Source organism: Urocitellus parryii, chromosome 5 (assembly GCF_045843805.1).
Source record: "Urocitellus parryii isolate mUroPar1 chromosome 5, mUroPar1.hap1, whole genome shotgun sequence".
In the NCBI taxonomy this organism is placed as follows: domain Eukaryota; kingdom Metazoa; phylum Chordata; class Mammalia; order Rodentia; family Sciuridae; genus Urocitellus; species Urocitellus parryii.
The window spans coordinates 107,525,473-107,540,900 of record NC_135535.1 but is presented as its reverse complement, the minus strand read 5'-3'; the positions used below and the strand labels follow the sequence as shown (position 1 = coordinate 107,540,900).

The window sequence follows — 15,428 nt, the reverse complement described above, 5'->3', positions numbered from 1 at the left end:
TGCTGGGGTAATATAGCTCAGGAGTAGAGCCACTTGCATAGCATGCAGGAGGCCCTGGGTTCAATCCCCTGCATTTTTTTTAGTGCCATTCCAAGCACCTTATTAGTTTCATCTTCACACCCTATAAGGTAGGTATACTTACAGATACAAAATCTTGGCCCAGGGAAGTTAAAACCACCTGCTCAAGGTCAAAGAGCCATGAAGTGGTGCAGGCAGATTTACAGCCTGGATTTCTACAGGTGCTTATTCTTGGTTCTGAGCATAGGGGGCACACTGATGGATGGATGGACGGACACGGACACACACCCACACACCCAAGGCTCTTCAGGGATGAAGCAACCCTTTTCAACTACATAGTTCCTGGGCCTCCTACCATATGGACACACTCTTCTATCTTCTACCTGCACCTACACCCACACTGAACCAGAGCACTAAAATACAAGGAAACTTTTATTTTCGATTTTCATGAAGAAATTTGTTGTGGTTTTTTTATGCTTTTGGTTCTTTTTCTTTTTTTTTTTTTTTTTTTTTTCCACTTTATTTTAGCCGCTCAGTGGCTGGAGCCGCTGGGTTCCTGGTATTAAAAAGATGCCAACAGAGGTAGCTGTGTCTCGCCCAGGGGCCCGGCCCACTCTGAATACCCCAAAAAGGGAGAAAAGAAAACTTAAAAATAAACCAACAAAATAAAACCAAAAGGAGGAAGAAATTCAGATCATTTTCTTCAAGCCTGGCAGGAACCCACAACAGTTTGTGTGTAACAGACGTTACAGTGGGAAGAAGCCAGGGTCCAAAAGAAGGCCAGCCAGCCAGCTCCCTGCAGATGGCGCCGGCGCTACTGCTGCTTGTCTCTCCAGCAGGAAGGGCACCACTGCCCCTCACTCCCTCCCCTCCCCCAGGACATGGGGGCTGTTCCTTTACAACATGAAGATGGGCAGAAGGTCAAGAGTCTCTCAGGCCCCCAAGGGAGAAGCTGGGACAAGAGAAAGTGAGGAAGGTCACTGCTCAGCGGTGGAGGTGGTATCCTCAATCCAGATCTTCACTGTTGCTGGGCTACCTATAGTGAAAGAGAGCCAAGAGTCAGAATTTGAATCCACCAGATAGCAAGGGAGCTCACTGACAGGGCAGAAGTAAAGGTAGGAACAAAGACTAAAGTTAAAATTTCCAGAATGGTTCTGTGAGAAGAGCTGGTAGGGTAGAAATTTTCCTACCTGCTGTGGGGGAGGTTCTGGTGCCCGATTCGCCAGGCGGCTGAGAATGTTACGCTCTGACATCTGTAACCTCACAGCAACTGGGGGAATTCGGGCAATGGTAGCTGGGAGTCGAGTCACATCAGCTTTCATGTCACTTAGCAGTTCTTCCAATTGTTTCAGAACTGCAGAGGGAATAAAGAAGTGGTGAGCTGTGGTGATCAACATGAAGATCCTTCTACCCTAGTGGACCAGACCACACACTACAATGACCAAGTGACTGTAATGTGTTGCTGTCTTTTGTTGAATCACCTGACCTGACCACCAACCACGCTCAAATTTCCTACTCCTCACACACTAGGTTCCATTTTGTCCATGATTCTGGTTTTTGTACTGGGGATTTGCTCTATCACTGAGCTACACCCCCAATCCTTTATAGTCTTGAGATAGGATCTTGCTACATTGTCCAGGCTGGACTCAAATTTGCCTCAGCCTCCCACCTCCTAAATCTCTGGGATTACAAGTGTACCACTATGTCTGGCTGATCCTCTGCTTCTTTTAAGTCACCTAACATTCATTATCCCTTGCTTTCTATTATCTGTATTTTCTCCACTTCTTGAGAAAAGCTTATTCTTACTGTTTCATCTTCACACTTATCTCACCTCTCTACCTTCTCCTACTTCCTTTATAAACAACCTTCTTTTCCTTACTTCACCCTCTACCTCCTCATAATGTTCTACGTTAATTAGAAATAAATGTTGAGGGGCTGGGATTGTGGCTCAGCGGTAGAGCACTTGCCTATAACGTGCAAGGCCCTGGGTATGATCCTCAGCACCACATATAAATAAATAAATTAAATTAAGGTACTGTGTTCATGACAACTAAAAAAATATATTTTAAAAAAATGTTGAAAGGGGTTTAGAATTTGATGGCATTTCAAATCACCTGAAATTACTTCTAAAGTATCCCAGATGATACTCTATTATATTCTGCTTTGCTATCTCAAGAATAATGAATATATTAAATGAGGCAAAGAATTACTGTCCTTGACTATCTCTAAGGCAAAGATCCTCAACATATCCTAAGCTCCTGACAAGCAGGCTCTGAAAAAGGTTTGGGAACAAGAAGCATATGGATTTGGGGAGGATTTAGTGGAGAGGGGAGACTCAATCAATAGGAGGCAGGAGAGCCACTGACTACCTTTGTGCAGGACTGCATTGGCTGGCTTGTTTCCTGCCATCGACTCCTTGGACAGGTGCTGGTGACTTTCTGCCAAACACTCCACCTCAGCAAAGCGGGTATTTAGGGCCATGGAAGGGTGAGAAGGGTCCTCTGACATGTTCAGGTAAGCCGCCCGACGCAGCTGCTCCTCAATCACCAGGGCTTGTTCTAAGAGCTGAACAGGGACAAACAGGAGATGGGAGTTAACTTACATTTTGTTCATTTCTAATGGGCCTCTCAGCTCACCTCTTCCTATAGGTCACGAGAACCTACAAAGACCTTCAGGGATGGCTCCTCAATACCACTCCTCACACTCAAGCAGTTCCAACATTACATTGTCTTTTTCATCCCCATTGAAGAGCCATGTTTTTACCAACTCTTTAGATTGTCTTATACAAAAATGATTTTTTTAAAAATTTTTTAAATTCAATTTAAGAAAATACAGAATGGGGCTGGGGTTGTGGTTTAGTGGTAGAGTGCTCACCTAGCACATGCAAGGCCCTGGGTTCCTCAGCACCACATACAGTAAATAAAAGTATCGTGTCCAACTACAACTAAAAAATAAATATTTAAAAAAATACAGAATGTATAAGAAACATTCTGGTGTTTTTCTTTCAGGATTTTCTATGTATTCCTTTTTTACATAATTAAGGTTATATTATATACACATCCATGTGAGCATCTTTATCATTAACCACTTCGCGGGGGTGGGGGGGCAGTACTGAGGATTAAACCTAGAGGGCAATTTATCATTGAACTATGTTTATCCAGCCCAGTTTATTTACTGAGATAGGATTTAAGTTGTCCCAGCTGGCCTAGAATCTGGATCCTCCTACCTCAGCCTCCCTATCTGGGAATAACCTGGACTACAGGCACAATCCACTAGTGGTGCCTAGTAAAAAGAATTTTTTAATGGTTGCATGGTAATCCATCCTATAGATTTATCTGCCATATCATTTAGGTTCTTCTGCTCCTAAAAATATTTTGTTAGGAGCACATTGGTTGCATGCCTATAATCCCAGCAACTCAGGAGGCTGAAGCAGTAGAATTCCAAGTTTGATGCCAACTTAAGCAATTTGGTGAGATCCTGTCTCAATAAATAAAAACTAAAAAGTTTTGTCGGACTAGAGAAGTATAGCTCAGTGGGAGAGTATGTGTTTATTAGTACACACAGCACTAAGTTTGATCCCCAGAGAATACACATTTTTGTTGTTTATTTCCTTTTATCTCCATATCTCATTTCTATTCCTTCCTCCTCCAAAGGGCAACTCTCTAATATATGTACTTTGCCTTTTTTCTGTGCTGTTAAAGTCCAAGAGTTATTGCTCATTTTCATATTGGTTTCTGTATATATAAAATGCTTTTTCTTACTTGTTAAAAGTTTCATTTATGTTGGTACATGCTTTTTTTTTTTTTTTTTTTTTGCTTCTGTTGCATGAGTATGCACTTTTACCTATCCGTTTTCCCAATGTGGAACATTAAGGTTGTCTCTAGGCCTCTTCCACCAAAAACTCATACTGTGTTGGAACACTCTTACGCTTGCTGCCTGATGGAGCTGTGTAAAAGTTTGTTTGAAATACATTTCAAGAGGCAGAATGTTGGTTCCTGAGTTACAGTAAGTATCCACTGGTTAAAGACAGTAGATTCATTAAGAAGACAGTATGAGTCAGGTAGGGTGATACATGCCTATAATGCCATCTATCTGGTAGGATGAGGCAGGAGGATTCCAATTGAGGCCAGCCTCAACACCTTAGCAAGACCCTGTCTCAAAATTTTTTAAAAATAAAGGGCTGGAGATATAGCTCAGTGATAGAGCACCCTAAGTTTGATCCACATAATACACAAACACATACACACACACAAAAAAAAAAAAAAAAATTAAAATGGGCTGTTGTTTCTCTCATAAGACTTGGCCTAATTTATCCCCAAACAGACCAACCATCTTCTTTTCAATCTATATATTCTTCACCAATACCCTTTCTTGCCCCAAATATAAGCATTCTGCGGGTGTAGCCTTGGCTCATTTCTGTCTTTTTAAAACATTATCCTTATATGACCACTGTAACTCCACATCATGTACAACCAAAAGAATGGGAAGTAATACTACTCCATGTATGTATAATATGCAAAATACATTCTTGTCATGTATAACTAAAAAGAACAAATTTTAAAAAACTTTTAAAATTTTTTAAAATAAGGCATTTTCCCATGAGATTTATCCTATCTTTGTGTCAGCCCACATCACTAAGTAGGTGATTTGATCTTCCCCAACACACATGTCAAACACTGATGGTTCTGATCCCACTGTGTATGGTTATGGAGCGGCATTGAAAGAGGTGTTGACTTGTGAGAAACACCAAGAAACTTGTCTAAAACTTAATTTGTCATTCTTTTCTATAAACTATTGTCTCCTCTAATATGATCACTTAATTTTTTCAGTGACTCAGGCCTGAAATAGCAGTCATCCTGGGAGTCTCACTTCTTTACACATCAAATACACTTAAAATCAGGAGTTAGCAAACTATGCCCTGGGCTCAAATCTGGTCTAAACTATAGTCAGTTTTTGTGTGGCCCAAGAGGTAGGATAGTAATGTATTTTATAACTTCAAATGGCTGGGGAAAAGAGCCAGAATAAAATTATTGCATGCCACTTCATGAAAATTATACAAACTCAAGTTTTAGTGTACATAAATAAAATCTTTTTGGAATACATCCATACCCATTTGTTTATATATCACCTATGACTGATTTCACACAATAATGACAGTTTGAGCATGAAATATTACCTGGCTCTGTAACAGAAAAGATTTGCTGAGCTCTACAGTAAATCATTAAGTCCTATAAATATTTCCTTTATCCACAAGCAGCAACCAGAGCCCAGGCCCTTGATAACTCCCTAATGTGTGACATTTCATAAATGATATTTCCATTTCCCTTGGTCCTATCAAAACTCTGTTCACAACCCTTCAGTGGCTACCTGTTAACTACAGAATAAAATCAAAATTCTCTTATCTTTGCCTACTGACCTTTAGCCCTTATGTCTTTCCAAACTACCTCCCACCATTACCCAACACATGTTTTCTATAGCTCACCTGGGCTATTTGCTAATTCCAAACACTCTAAGCTTTGCTGTTTGTCTTTGCCCAATTTAATGTCCCTATAACTACCCAACTATCTAGTGCATTCATCAAAACTTAATTTCCATGCTAGCTCCCTGCTCCTCTGGTTCTCTCTGGACAACTTTCTTAGGGCACTTACAAGTCTTCCTCCTGCTGTACAGAATAGAATTCACACATGCTTTGCTTGAAACTCAAAGCTCCTTGATAACAGGCACCTTGTTTCACCTTTGTATCCCTGTGTCAGTCACTGCTTGGTACATAACACCATGTGTTATTACTAACTTGAAAGAGCCATTTCATGGTATCCTATTTAATACTCTGCTCTGCACACAATAAGCCCTCAATAAATATGTGCTGAATCCCGTTTTTGTTTGTTTGTTTGTTTTGCCTGGTTGAACCACTGAGCTATAGCCCCAGCCCTTTTTATTTTTAGATAGGCTTTCATTAAGTTGTCCAGGCTGGCCTAGAACTTGCAATTCTGCCTCACTCAGCCCCCAGAGTTGCTGGGATTACAGGCATATGCCACTGTACCCAGCTCATCTGCTAAATTGGAGGAGACTCTCTCAGTGGGCTCAGGGATTTTAAAAAAGAAGCTCTACTTGTATTTGTGTCTCCTCTTTGCAGCCACTCTACCTTTATCTCACAAGTTCTAACTCAGAAAAAATGACCACCAGCCCATTCACAGCACCCCCCCTCCTCAGGGATTCAATTCAATCCCACCCATCTTTCCTGAACACTCCCATCCTACACTGTTTCCCCCATCAAACTCACTGCACTAGTTTGTGTCACTCCTTAGGCACACCGTCACCATCAGCTCTTGTATAGCTGATTAGTTTTCAAGTCTATATGTCCTGATCTCTAATACTAAAGTCACTAGGGAATCATGGAATGCAAAAAGTCAAAAACAGTATGGCTGAATGAAATGGACTCCTTCCTTTGCAAGAACTTTCTGGACTTCCAGTCTGTCACCACTTAAATGCCATATTTTCCTTACCCATCCTGCTTACCTTGAACCTTCGAGCTAGAAACTTATTCTTGATCTCTAAGAAATTGCCTCGGTTCATTTCACCCTTAAAAGGCTCATTGAGGATGGCATAGCGTGGGTCATTCTGGATGTCCTGCCACCGGGCATAACCATGGCTATTGGGAAAATGCTCAGGAAAAATAAACCAAGGAAAACAAGAATCTCAAACTAAAGGCCCTTCAGAACCCTGCACCAAGAACCCTAGTCCAGACTCAGGCAAAGGATACTTTATGATGCCAGCTAACAGCCAGTAGTCATGCCGTCGATGCCAGATCTCATAAGTCTTCTTGGTGACTGTGGCTGCCCGCTCCTCATTCTGCCAAAGGGAATGCAACTCTGAGGAGGAATTTAGGGAAGGTTGGAGAAACAGGAAAAACAGCAAACATCTGTGAGAATTCAGAAAAGCCATTTATTCTTGTTCCCCACTCCATCTTATTATGGTTTGCCTCTGACTAACAGAATGCAGAGGAGGACACAATCAGCTTGCATTCCCTCATCCAGCAAAGGTAAAGTCTTTGTACCCTGGTTTCTAATGAGAACCCCAATTTCACTTCAGATCCTTTTAACCCCCCAGTGAGTCCCTCATCTTCGTACCAGTAAAACCACCATCTGCAATATTAAACATGAAACGCTGTTTGATATTTTTCTTCTGCTTCTCATCACTCAGGTCTTTGGGGGTCTCTCCATTCTGAAGCATCACCTCCTTTTTCTCATCTTCCTCTTTCTTCTCTTCTACGGGATACATGGAAGAAAAATATCAACACTGGACAAAGTCCAGTACTATGGCCCTTCCCCAGAGTATACATGCTGTAAAATATCCATCCACCTCCCTACCTATTTCCACCCAGGTGTCTCCTGAGCAGAGGAAAAAGGTGCCACCAACCCAGCCCAACTAAATCGAGGACAGGTGGAGTCTTTTATTTTGGGATAAAATATATGGATATGGGATAGTAAGGCAGGAGCAGATAATGCTTCTGGTTTTAGAGTTCTTCCAAACCATAATCGGCTTCTTCAAACACCAACCTTTGTCCTCCACCACAATAGGGGTCAGATCTATTGCTGACTTCTCTTCCACCTTCTCCACATCAGTAACACCTGAGAGGAAAAAAAAAGCATTAAGAATATATATACCTAAAGCAAGAGTTTCCTCCTCTCTTCCACACAACTATCCAATTGGAATAGTCCTTCATCTAAATTTCTATAATTAAAGTCACAAAGGATGTCTCAGAGGACTATAATTTAGAAGGGTACAGGATTCTTCAAAATCACTTCCTCCTGATACCTCTACACCTAGTTTTAAGTCCACGAGTGCCTATGATTCACCCAGGGATCTTTAGTGTTTGAAAATGTGGATACCTTTGGGCTCTGTCTCCATGGGTTCCTCTGTTCTCTCCTTTACTTCTGCCTTTTCCACTTTCTCCTCTCCCTCTGTGGGTTCAACAAGGACTTTTTCATCCTCCGAAGCAGGGGCAGGAGGCTGTGTACACTTCAAAGGAAAAAAAGATGATAAAGCAGACAAGCTAACATTTAAAAGGAAGACTGGCCTTATGTGTTTGCTTTTAGTATGGCATCTTACCTCACCCATCTCTTACCTCAACAGTAGCCTCAGGAGCTGTAGATTTAACCTCCTTTTCTCCTTCTGGGCTCTCTTCTTCTTTGAGGTTATTTTCCTCTATTTTTATCCCATCCTCTGTAGGCCAATAGGAGATAATCAATTAGGAAAAAAGTACCAGATCAGAGAAATGGTTATGCTTTCCTAATTTTTCATCTTAAATTGTCCTCTCGTGCCTTTAAGAGCCAGCCCTATTCTTAGGATGGCTCTCCTAAACTGAGAGGGAAACTGCTGTGTGTCCTGCCAGACTACCCTGTTAGAGCTGAGCACAGGGAGCAAAAAAAGCACAGGCCAGGACAAAAAGAGACAGAAATTTGACAGGACAGGCAGATTTACCAGCAGGTGGAGCAGGTGCAGGAGTATTTGGTTGTGTGTCTCCTGGAGTAGAAGGTGTAGGAGTCTTTGGAGAGGGTGACCCTGGCTGGGACATTTTCTTGTTTTCCTCCACCTCAGCCAGTTCAGGCATGCTCCATCGCCCATTAACATGTTCAAACTCCTGAACCTATAGCAAAGGACAAGAAGTTGAAGATCGGGCTGGGGATGTGGCTCAAGCGGTAGCGCACTCGCCTGGCATGCGTGCGGCACGGGTTCGATTCTCAGCACCACATACCAACAAAGATGTTGTGTCCGCCGAGAACTAAAAAATAAATATTAAAAATTCTCTCTCTCTCTCTCTCCTCTCTCACTCTCTTTAGAAAAAAAAAAAAAAAAAAGAAGTTGAAGATCTAGTTCCAGCTATGAGCTCCTTTCCTACTGGACCCTCATTTCCCTAGAAGCCTTTAAAAATGTACCGAGGCTCAGGATTCACCTTTTTGCGAATCAAGGACATGACACCAATCCTAGTAAGGACATGCTGGCGAGATAGGCCTTCTCGGGGGACACCATCAGCAAAAGTCTCAGCTCCATCTGCCCCTGGCTCACATAAATGCCGCATGAACAGAGAGACATAAGCCCTGTGGCAAAGAAGGGAGAGCAATGAGTTAAAAGAGACACCATGCTGACTCCTACATCAGATTCTTTCCCACCCCTTAGTCATTACCGCGGGGAATGACTATGGCTCTGCCTGGGGGTAAAGCCCACTGCACTAGAGGGTCAATCTCCAGATCCCACACCACAATCCAGGTTCTGTTTGAGAGCAGTTAGGAACACAATCCATATTACTACCAGCTTCACCTACCATCTTCGGCAGAAGAAAACAGCCATTTCCCTGCATAGCCTGGACTAACACTGGAATGGCCACACAGTAAAGCCCATGTTCTAGATCGGTCACCCCAGCCCTATAAACTTACTTGAACTCTTTCTCTGACTTGCCTCGCAGATCTCTCACAAGCCACTGGGTGGTAAAAGCATCCTGAGGTGGCATCCCATATCGCATAATTGCATTAAGAAAGGCTTTTCGCTGACGAGCATTAAAACCAAGAACCTAGGAGAAAAAGAAACCTAGGTGAGAGGGAGCAGGTCTCACTTCACCAAAGACTTAGTATCTAGCATTCACTCACCCCACACTATAAACGTGTAACACTTACTTCAATATTCCCACCAACACGGGCCAACAGAGGAGGCAATGGCTTATCTTTATCATTCCGCAGGCCCTTACGACTGGGCCTGCGGGGAGCTGCAAGAAGGAAAGGATGAATGAGTGACACTGATAAGGTAGAATACAAAGCAATATCTCAAAGACCAGCAAAAAGGCACAGTTCTTACCTTCTGAACGTTCATCAAAGTCTTCATCACCTTCCTCTGAAGCCACTGAGTAATCGGACTGGTTGTCGGACTGGTCGTCCTGCCAATCTGGAGGGAGAGAGGGCAGATGAGCGGGGCCCACTGCTCTAGTGGAACGGCCCATGGGTGGGGGGCGGGGCCGGCCACACACACCTCGGTCCTCCTGGGAGCCATCATTGTAGTTGACCTGTTTACGGATTCTTTTTCCTTTGCCCAAATTTCGGGCTAGATCTTCTTGCTGCTGCTCATAATGGTGCCGCAGCAATTTCTCCCAGTAGTCAGGATCCACACTTTCTTCCTGTTTTATGATTTCCCGTTCTACCTCCTCTTCCTCCTGGGACATAGGGAGGGCCAGAACTCAGGGGTGCTGAAGTCAACACCACCAGTTACCCCTGGTCCTCGCAGTTCCCATTCTGCTAGCTCCTTTGCATGACTGGACTCTTGAATACTTGGTATGCCTGCTTGTACCTACAAACTTAGAATATATTTAACAGGACATGGATCCTCAAGTATGTGTAGATTACTAAAGAAAAATCTGGACTGGAGTTATTATCACAGGAGAAGATGAAGAGAAAACACACTTTCTTCCTTTCTTCTAACTCTACCAGTGCATATCCAATTGGGAGAATATTAAAAGAAGAAAAAGATTAGAGCTTTAGCAAACAGAAAGAGGGATTTCTGAAATACTGCAAACAATCTCCATAAAGATAAAATAAGCCAGAATACTCCTTCTGGTCTTCGCAAACCTCTTAAAAGTTTACCAACTGTCTGCAAAGGAAAGAAAAAAATAAATTACATATACATAGGTGTATATACATATGTAAAAAATATATACACTCACATATATATCTCCTATGTCCCAATAATAATTATGCTCCTCTGAAAGTCTTATGTGTTTTTCTAAATATTTCAAAACCAGTGACTGAATTCAAATCCTTCATAGTAGAACTAAACCACTGCTAATAGCATTAATAGCAGAAACATTTAATGATTAAATACCCATTAATATTCCACTAATTAAATAAATTACAATACAGATTAAGCATCCCTAGTCTAAAGAATCTGAATCCAAAATGCTCTAAAAATCAAGACATGACTTTGAGAGCCAGGCATGGTGGTGTACCTTCTATAATCCCAGAGACTTGGAAGGCCTGAGACAACAGGATTGGAAATTCAAGGTCAACTTCAGGAACTTAGTGAGGTCCTGTCTCAAAAGGCATAGGGGAGGTGCACTGGGGATGTAAACCAGTGATAAAGCACCCCTGGGTTCAACCCCTAGACCCCTGGCCCCCAAGAAAAAATGATTTTGAGCATAATGTCAGCCCTCAAAAAGTTTTGGGCTTCGAATTTTTGAATTAGTGATGTTCAAACCAGTCAAATTTATGCAAATATCCCAAAATTCATAAAACTGTCAAATCTAACCCTTCTGGTCCCAAGCATTTCAAATAAGCAATCTCAACCTCTACTTCCCAAGAACATATTATAGAATTTTGGGGGGTACTGGGAATTGCACCCAGCCCAATAAGGACATATTATAAAGGGAGAAAATGGAGGGAGACTTTATGTTTTGATTTGGATTGTATCTCCAAGATACATCAAGTAGATATAAAAGTAATATAGATGCTGGGCGTGGTGTTGTACATCTGTAATCCCAGCAGTTTGGGAGGCTCAGGCAGGAGGATCAAGAATTCAAAGCAAGCCTCTGAAAAAAAGGGAGGCACTAAGCAACTCAGAGAGATCCTGTCTCTAAATAAAATACAAAATAGGACTGGCATTGTGGCTCAGTAATCAAGTGTTCCTGAGTTCAATCCCCAGTACCCACTAAAATAAAAAAAAAAAAAGGTAGATAACTTTATGTATAATAAACTTTCGTGTTTTAAAAGGTGTGCATATGGATTGTGTATGTAATGTATACATATATGCACACATGTGTAATTAATGTGCATATAAAATATATTTGGAAAGATATACAATAAACTAAAAACATTAGTTGCCCCAGGAAGGAAATTAAGCAATTAGGGAAGGGTTTTTTTTTTTGGTTTGTTTTTTGGGGGTTTTGGGGTACTGGGGATTGAACCCAGAGGCACTACCACTAAAATGCATTCCCATTCCCAGTCCTTCTCATTTTTATTTGAGACTAAATCTCATCAAATTGCTTAGGGTCTTGCTAAATTGCCATTGCTGGCCTCAAAGTTGAAATCCTCCTGCCTCAGCCTCCCAGGTCCCTAGGATTATAGGCATGCACCACCATGCCCACTAGGTTAAAGGTTTTAGAAGAGAGATCTTCCTATCTTTGGAATTCTGAACCATGTTGATATGGTCTGGATAAACATTCCCTAAAGGCCCATATGCTACAATCTTGGTCACCAACCTATGGTACTACTGGGGACCTAGTGAGAGGAAGTTAGGTCACTGGGGAAACACCCTTGAAAAAGATTTTGGGACCCCACCCCTTTCTTTTTCCTTCCTTGCTGCCCTGAGGTGAGCAGCTTCTTCTACCACATACTCCTCACCATAATAAGCTGCCTTGTCACAAGTCCAAAAGCAACAGAACCTATTAACTATGGAATGGAACTTCTAAAACCATGAGCCAAAATAAGCCTTTCCTCATTTTTTGCCTTTTTTTCCTCCATTCAGTACCAATGATCAAACCCTCAGATGGTAAGCAACTGTTATACCACTTTGCTACATGCCCAGTCCTTTATTTTTTGAGACAGGTTTTTCCTGAATTTGAATTCCTCCTGCCTCAGCCTCCCAAATGACTGGGATTACAGGCATGCACCATCATGCTTGGTCAGACTTTCCTGTTTTGTCTAATGTATTTTGTTATAGTATAGAAAAACTGAGCCAAGCTTTACACCTGTAATCCCAGCAGCTAGACAGGCTGAAGCAGGAGGATTGCCAAGTTCAAAGCCATCCTCAGCAATTTATCGAGGCCCTAAGCAACTTAGTGAGACGCTGTTCTCAAAGTAAAATGTAAAAAAGGCTGGGGTTGAAGCTCTGTCATTAAATGTCCCTGGGTTTAATTCCTACTACTAAAAAAGAAAAAGAAAGAAAAGTAAAACTGAAAAATAAATTCCATGTGTTCAAAAAAATAAAACATGGGCCAGGTGTGGTGGTATTGGCCTATAATCCCAGCAACTCAGGAGGCTGAGGTAGAGGATCACAAGTTCAAGACCAGCATCAGCAACTAAGACTGTGTCTTAAAATAAAAAATAAGAGCTGGGAATGTGGTTCAGTGGTAAATGCACTTCTGGGTTCAATCTCCAGTACCCAAACAACAAAAAAAAACTTTGGTCAAGGATGTAGCTCAGTGATAGAGTGCTTCTAACACATTAGGCCCTGGGTTCAATCCCCAGCACATGAACATGTGTGTGTGCGCGCGCACACACATACACATCTGAAAACAAGTAAACAGCAGCTGCAGTCACTAATCAGAGGACAACTTGTACATTTGTGTAGTCACTAGCACAGATTATTCACTTAGCACAAGCTGTCCCAGCCAATCACTTCTAAGTAACACTGCTACTGAAAACAATGGGATCTTCTAACAGGAGAGCAGGTTTTGAATATTTGTGATCTAGAAGCCTACACCAGAATTCTCAGCCAGTTACACATAAACTGTGATTAGAAACATCACCTTCAAGAATTTAAATAAATAAATATAAAAGCAATGTTATGACAAGTACATCAAGAAGATCGTCCCGAGTTGGAAGGATAAGAAAAGATGGCAGGGGCTGGGGTTGTGGCTCAGTGGTAGAGCATTTGCCTAGCATGTGTGAGGCATTGGGTTCGATTCTTAACACCACATATAAATAAATGAATAAAGAGGTCCATCAACCACTAAAAAATACATACACATATATTTAAAAGGTGGGGGGGGGGAGGGCTGGGAATGTAGCTCAGTGGTAGAGCACCCTGGGTTCAATCCCCAGCACTGAAAAAAAAAAAATGGATTTCAAATTTCCAGATTTGTTGTAAGAATTAAATGCGGTACAAAGAAATGGTAAATGTCTGAGTGGCAGACATAACAACTACCCTAAACTGATCATTACACATTACATATTTGTATTGAAATGTCCATTGTACCCCATAAATATGTATAATTGCTGTCAATTAATAATAAAGTATTTAAAAAAAATAAGAAAGCAAAGACCACCAACAATCTGTATCAATTCAAAGAACCTTGAACCACCTGACTTAAAGGGGACCTACAAAGAAAGTACATTTTATTTTTCATACACATATACTCTCTCATATTTTTCATATATTTTTCTGTCACTTGTGAGAGAATAATATTAAAACAGACCATGCCTATCCAGTTTAGTTTTTTACTATAGCAGATACCCTCCACATACAAAAAAAAAAAAAAAAAAAACCAGAAAATTTTAAGGCAAGTAATTCTAATCTTTTAAAATACATCAGGAGGCCAGGCATAGTGGCACACACCTATAATCCAAGCAACTCAGGAGGCTGAGGTAGAAGATCAAAAGTTCGAGGCCAGCCTCAGCATTTAAGCAAAATCCTATCTCAAAAAATAAATAAATATAAAGGTTTAGGGGATGTGGCTCAGTGATTAACCACCCCTGGTTCAATCCCCTACCTCCCCCCCCCAAAAAAAAGGAAAATAGTTTACCCAGACATGTATTTAATATCCTTTCTTCCAAAGAGACCTGAGGTAGCATATGTGTAGAATTAACAAAATCCACTTAAAAAAGAGAGATCCAGGTTAAGAGGCAATATCTATTAGGAGTAAAATCAACTACATATTTTCCAACACCAAGGCAAAGATGAGAATGTGATTAGTCATGTTCTTTGTTTTCAAAGGAAGAGGTGTTATCAATTATCAATGTACTAATTTATCTACAGATGTTTTCCACTTTGCTCAAATACCATCTTAGTTTCAAGTCTAATTTTCAGGTCAATCAGCAAGCATAGCACTGCCCTGATTCATACTCACCCCCATTTCTTCTTCCCGCACCACATACTGGGCCACTTTGAATGAGCTCAAATATTCATTCATGCCCTGCAATTCTGTGTCTTCTGTCTCATCCTGGTTACGGTCCAGTAGTCGTTCAATGGCCTTATCATCATAATGGATAACACTGCTATCCTCTCCCTCTTTGTTGTCTCCTCCTATAAAGAATCAGGGGCCCATAACCCAAAGTCAACTTCAGCAGCTGCAATGGAAAAAGCAGATCCCACAGGACCCTGGGTATCAAAGGTATTTTCTACCCTTTGAAAGAAGTCCTACCCCCCAAAACTTAAGTTCCCGCCTAGCTCACCTCCATCTGTGGCCTCATCCTTGAATAGCTCCTCAGTGCCAAATTTGAGGATATCATCAAGCTCCTGTTTAGACATAGATCCAGTCTTGGAGCCCAGTCCAGGCCGCACCACTAGATGTGTAAGCATCATTTTTTTCTTTGCCACCTGCGTGATGCGCTCTTCCACTGATGCACGTGTCACAAACCGGTAAATCATCACTTTCTTATTTTGCCCAATGCGGTGAGCTCTGCTAAAAGCCTGAAATTTAGCAGAAGATA

General features: G+C 41.5%; 1 protein-coding gene and 1 non-coding gene across 14 annotated transcripts in view; both read right to left on the bottom strand.

Moving 5' to 3' along the window:
- Window positions 1-30: 30 nt before the first annotated feature.
- Window positions 31-15,428, bottom strand: part of Chd4 (chromodomain helicase DNA binding protein 4) — a 31,147-nt gene continuing 15,749 nt past the window's right edge. For 4 of the 13 annotated variants that reach the window (XM_026403211.2, XM_026403217.2, XM_026403215.2 and 1 more), the window contains exons 24-40: window positions 15,171-15,408; window positions 14,846-15,021; window positions 10,039-10,219; window positions 9,868-9,954; window positions 9,690-9,778; window positions 9,453-9,586; window positions 8,972-9,116; window positions 8,500-8,665; window positions 8,144-8,241; window positions 7,908-8,037; window positions 7,575-7,646; window positions 7,146-7,283; window positions 6,779-6,887; window positions 6,535-6,667; window positions 2,385-2,583; window positions 1,209-1,372; window positions 32-1,054 (exon numbers count right to left, since the gene is read on the bottom strand). In XM_026403211.2, coding sequence (XP_026258996.1) covers window positions 1,037-1,054; window positions 1,209-1,372; window positions 2,385-2,583; window positions 6,535-6,667; window positions 6,779-6,887; window positions 7,146-7,283; window positions 7,575-7,646; window positions 7,908-8,037; window positions 8,144-8,241; window positions 8,500-8,665; window positions 8,972-9,116; window positions 9,453-9,586; window positions 9,690-9,778; window positions 9,868-9,954; window positions 10,039-10,219; window positions 14,846-15,021; window positions 15,171-15,408 — 2,277 coding nt within the window. In that variant the 3' untranslated portion in view covers window positions 32-1,036. Of the gene's footprint in view, window positions 1,055-1,208; window positions 1,373-2,384; window positions 2,584-6,534; window positions 6,668-6,778; window positions 6,888-7,145; window positions 7,284-7,574; window positions 7,647-7,907; window positions 8,038-8,143; window positions 8,242-8,499; window positions 8,666-8,971; window positions 9,117-9,452; window positions 9,587-9,689; window positions 9,779-9,867; window positions 10,220-14,845; window positions 15,022-15,170; window positions 15,409-15,428 lie in introns of all 13 variants that reach the window. The other 9 variants (XM_026403212.2, XM_077799279.1, XM_026403216.2 and 6 more) reach the window with 4 other exon arrangements.
- Window positions 8,325-8,463, bottom strand: LOC113193004 (small Cajal body-specific RNA 11). The gene has a single exon (XR_003302091.1).